The sequence below is a fragment of the Sinocyclocheilus grahami genome, unplaced genomic scaffold, assembly GCF_001515645.1.
Source record: "Sinocyclocheilus grahami isolate Dianchi unplaced genomic scaffold, SAMN03320097.WGS_v1.1 scaffold5856.1, whole genome shotgun sequence".
In the NCBI taxonomy this organism is placed as follows: Eukaryota; Metazoa; Chordata; class Actinopteri; order Cypriniformes; family Cyprinidae; genus Sinocyclocheilus; species Sinocyclocheilus grahami.
Window position 1 is genome coordinate 1,015 of NW_015510436.1, and position 3,305 is coordinate 4,319.

At 33.9% G+C, this 3,305-nt stretch overlaps 1 protein-coding gene across 1 annotated transcript in view; it reads right to left on the minus strand.

Annotated features, from left to right (window-relative positions):
• Nucleotides 1-441: 441 nt before the first annotated feature.
• Nucleotides 442-3,305, minus strand: part of LOC107577368 (cGMP-dependent protein kinase 1-like) — an 8,264-nt gene continuing 5,400 nt past the window's right edge. The window contains exons 3-4 of the mRNA XM_016263449.1: nt 662-739; nt 442-571 (exon numbers count right to left, since the gene is read on the minus strand). Of these exons, the coding sequence (XP_016118935.1) occupies nt 473-571; nt 662-739 (177 nt within the window). The 3' untranslated portion in view covers nt 442-472. The remainder of the gene's footprint in view (nt 572-661; nt 740-3,305) is intronic.

A 3,305-nucleotide genomic window follows, 5' to 3' on the forward strand; every position in this document is an offset into this window, starting at 1 on the left:
GCACCACATCCTTTAAAAACTAATATCTCACAAAAACCTGCCCAGGTCACTTTTCACCACATGATCAAAATAAATTTTTTCATGTTGTTATTATTATTATAAAATTTTCAATGAGGAATTTACATTCCCATAATGCATTAAGATTTTTTCATAATTCTCAAAAGTGATTGTTATCTAGTTCTTATTAATGTCATTTAATACTATAAATATTTTTCTCATTAAAAGTAACAAGAATGAGATTTTCTGCATTAAATTATGTTTTTGGAAGTTAAAAATGTCATAACTGGCATGAAAATAATGTCAAAAAGCAAAAACTAGTCCTAAAAGTAGACTTTTTTTTCTTTACGCATATGTGAATCTTATAAAATCTTGACAGGTTATAAGAAACCGTCTTGGATGTGCCTCCAAATATCCAGTTTGGAGTTTAAATTTGGCATTAACTCTGACTTTAACAGTAGTGTAGAGGACAATCTCACCCCTGTAGGGCTTTTTCCCCAAACGAGTCTCCTTTCCCCATAGAACGCAAATAGACGGGCTCCTGACCTGGACAGTCCTCTTGAGTCATCGTCACCTGGGCGAGGTGAGAACAAGAGGAAGAGATATTAGCATGGGATCATCTTCACAGCATCACTGCTTGCCCTTTGCACTGAAATAAACTTACCTTTCCTTTACTGATAATGAAGAATGTGTCTCCTCTTGCCCCCTGGCGAATGATGTAGTCGCCATCCTCATAGTGGGTCTACAGGAGAGAGAAAATTGAGGATGTGAAGATGATATGGAAACAGATGATGGAGAAAAATACAGGTGACACTTTCTACGAAGAGGGTATGAATAAAGGATGTGCAGACACAAGACCCAGCAGATTTCTAAATGGAAAAGAGGCAGCACAACATCTCTCTGACCCTTGGTGTGCTATCTAAGACCTTGACCTCCAGACACATCAGTCTGAAATCAGATATGACCAGCAGATAGGAAACCGAAGCCCACAAAGTCTGACACAAGCAAACACTTTGTTCCAACATCACCTAGAGTCTGACCTCCAACAAAACACCCACATACACACCTGCAGTGACAGGAGACACATTTTTCGTTAATTATCCACAAAATGATCGTAAATTAAAAAAACAAAAAAAACAAACAAACTTATAATTCAGAATAACAGATTCTACCATGATTTATACACTTAAAAATGAAAATGTAATGATATATTTTTACTTGCTTGCTTGTGAGACATTTTTAAAACTACATATGTATAAATACATTTGTGTTTGAATTTTTATTATCTGCAACAGATTTCACAATGACAGATTTTTGCTAAAAAAAAATTCTTAATGGTCCTAAAATTATATGTTTCTTTGTGAATGTAAAATGATATTTCTGTATTTTGATTTTTAATTAATAATATGAATAAAAGTAAAGGTTTTATAATAAAAATATCGATTGCTATGTATGATGTAATTTTGTAGACGTGTTTTAGATATCCAATAAAACATTTTGAATATCATAACATAACTAAACATCACGTGCAAATAACAACTTTTGAGAAGAAAGTGTCTTGATTTTGAACAGTAAATCTATTATTTTCTCATTTAACATGTTTTTTTTTTTACACTTGAGTGTGCAAAAGTGTGTTTGTGCTGTCTTTATTTAAATAAATGCAACTTGGTTTGACGTGCATACATTTTAAGTGTAGCTTAAGTGTAAAAATGCGTTTTAAGTACAGTTGTAGCTAGACTGTTTAAGATGAGTGAATACTCCCCAATGGAAAGCACTCAAGTCGGTGTGAATATTCAGTAATGTTAAGATTCAGATATATCTGGACTCTAAATTCAGGCAGCTACACTGTGTATGTGCAATTAATGGAGGAGCTGCATCAAATATAAGTGACCACAAAGATGATGACGGAAGGAAAAATTCCATCCATGTGTCCAGACTTTCATTCCCCAGAGCCTCCAATATAATTCCACATGCAAAATTAACATTTAATTTCAAAAAGCTTTAGCAAATTTCAGTCTCTTTTAAGGTCAATTATTAGCTGAACAGACTCCCTTCCACTCTCTGCAAATTATATTCATTAAGAAATCATGATTGACAGGTGAGTTATTTTAATGACACAGAGCTCACAGTGCCATTAAATACTCTCATTATTTGATCTTACTTCCTCACATTTGCTCTTCTGTTATTGTTAGTGAATATCACAGATTAACAACATGCCTGGTTAGCATGAACCAGCTAACCCCTGCTGGTAGATGCTATTACATTGCCAAAAAACATTGTTCGCCATTGAAAGCCATTTAAAAGTCGCTGTGTGTTTTGATGGAAATGAAAACAATAGCAAGCATCAGTGTTGTTATTGTTAACTAAAAGCTATTTTAAAAGCTAAAAAGTTAAATAGAAATGTTAAAAAAACAAAACTAATACAAATTTTTTAATTAAAATGAACAACGAAAAAAAAAATCTAACCAAATTCAAAATATTAATACTACAATAGTATATAAATAATACTAAAATTGGCAAGCAACATAAACAGTGAATATTTCATTATATTATAGTAGATCTAATGTACCAGAGACCAACATTATAATGTGTATGTCAGAAACGGAGCTGTATCCACTCAATCCACTTTATTTATAATGCTGTCAGTGTTTCATGGTCGCTGTCTAAACCGTACAAATCTGATAGTGTCTGTATTAGACATATTAATAATAAATGTAATTAATAATAAGAGCCAAACCAATTTCTGTGTTGTTGTTGTGTTATTGTTATTATGAGGCTGTGAATCATGTTTTATCACAAAGGCTACTGCACAACCACAGCTACTGCAAGATTATCAACAAATCCACAAAGAATGGAAAACAACAACCTTTCACCCCTAAACACAGGGAGCTGTGGGTCTCCATCACTCACTCCCCAGTGATAATGTCGTATGCTGACGAGGTGAAGCGAGGTGATGTGGACCTCTGTGAATGATAGACTGACTGATGACTAAGATATTCACAATGTCTACGGCTCATCTTTTCATGCTATTCTTAGATAAAACATTGATTTTGCTCCTTTGATGCTTTGTGCAAAGTGGACCTCATATGTCGACTGTCTGAGAACCGGTTATTCTCCATCTTATTCAGGACGAGAGAGTACAAACAACTCTATGATTCACTCCACTACAACTTATTAAACCATGTGCATTCACTACAAGACAAGCAGGTCTATAGATGCTCCCAAATTATTGATGATATGAATGAGGAGCTTTTATAACTTGAGTTGTGAGTCTTTCTTGCTGATAAACAGTCCCTGATGGAATCTGC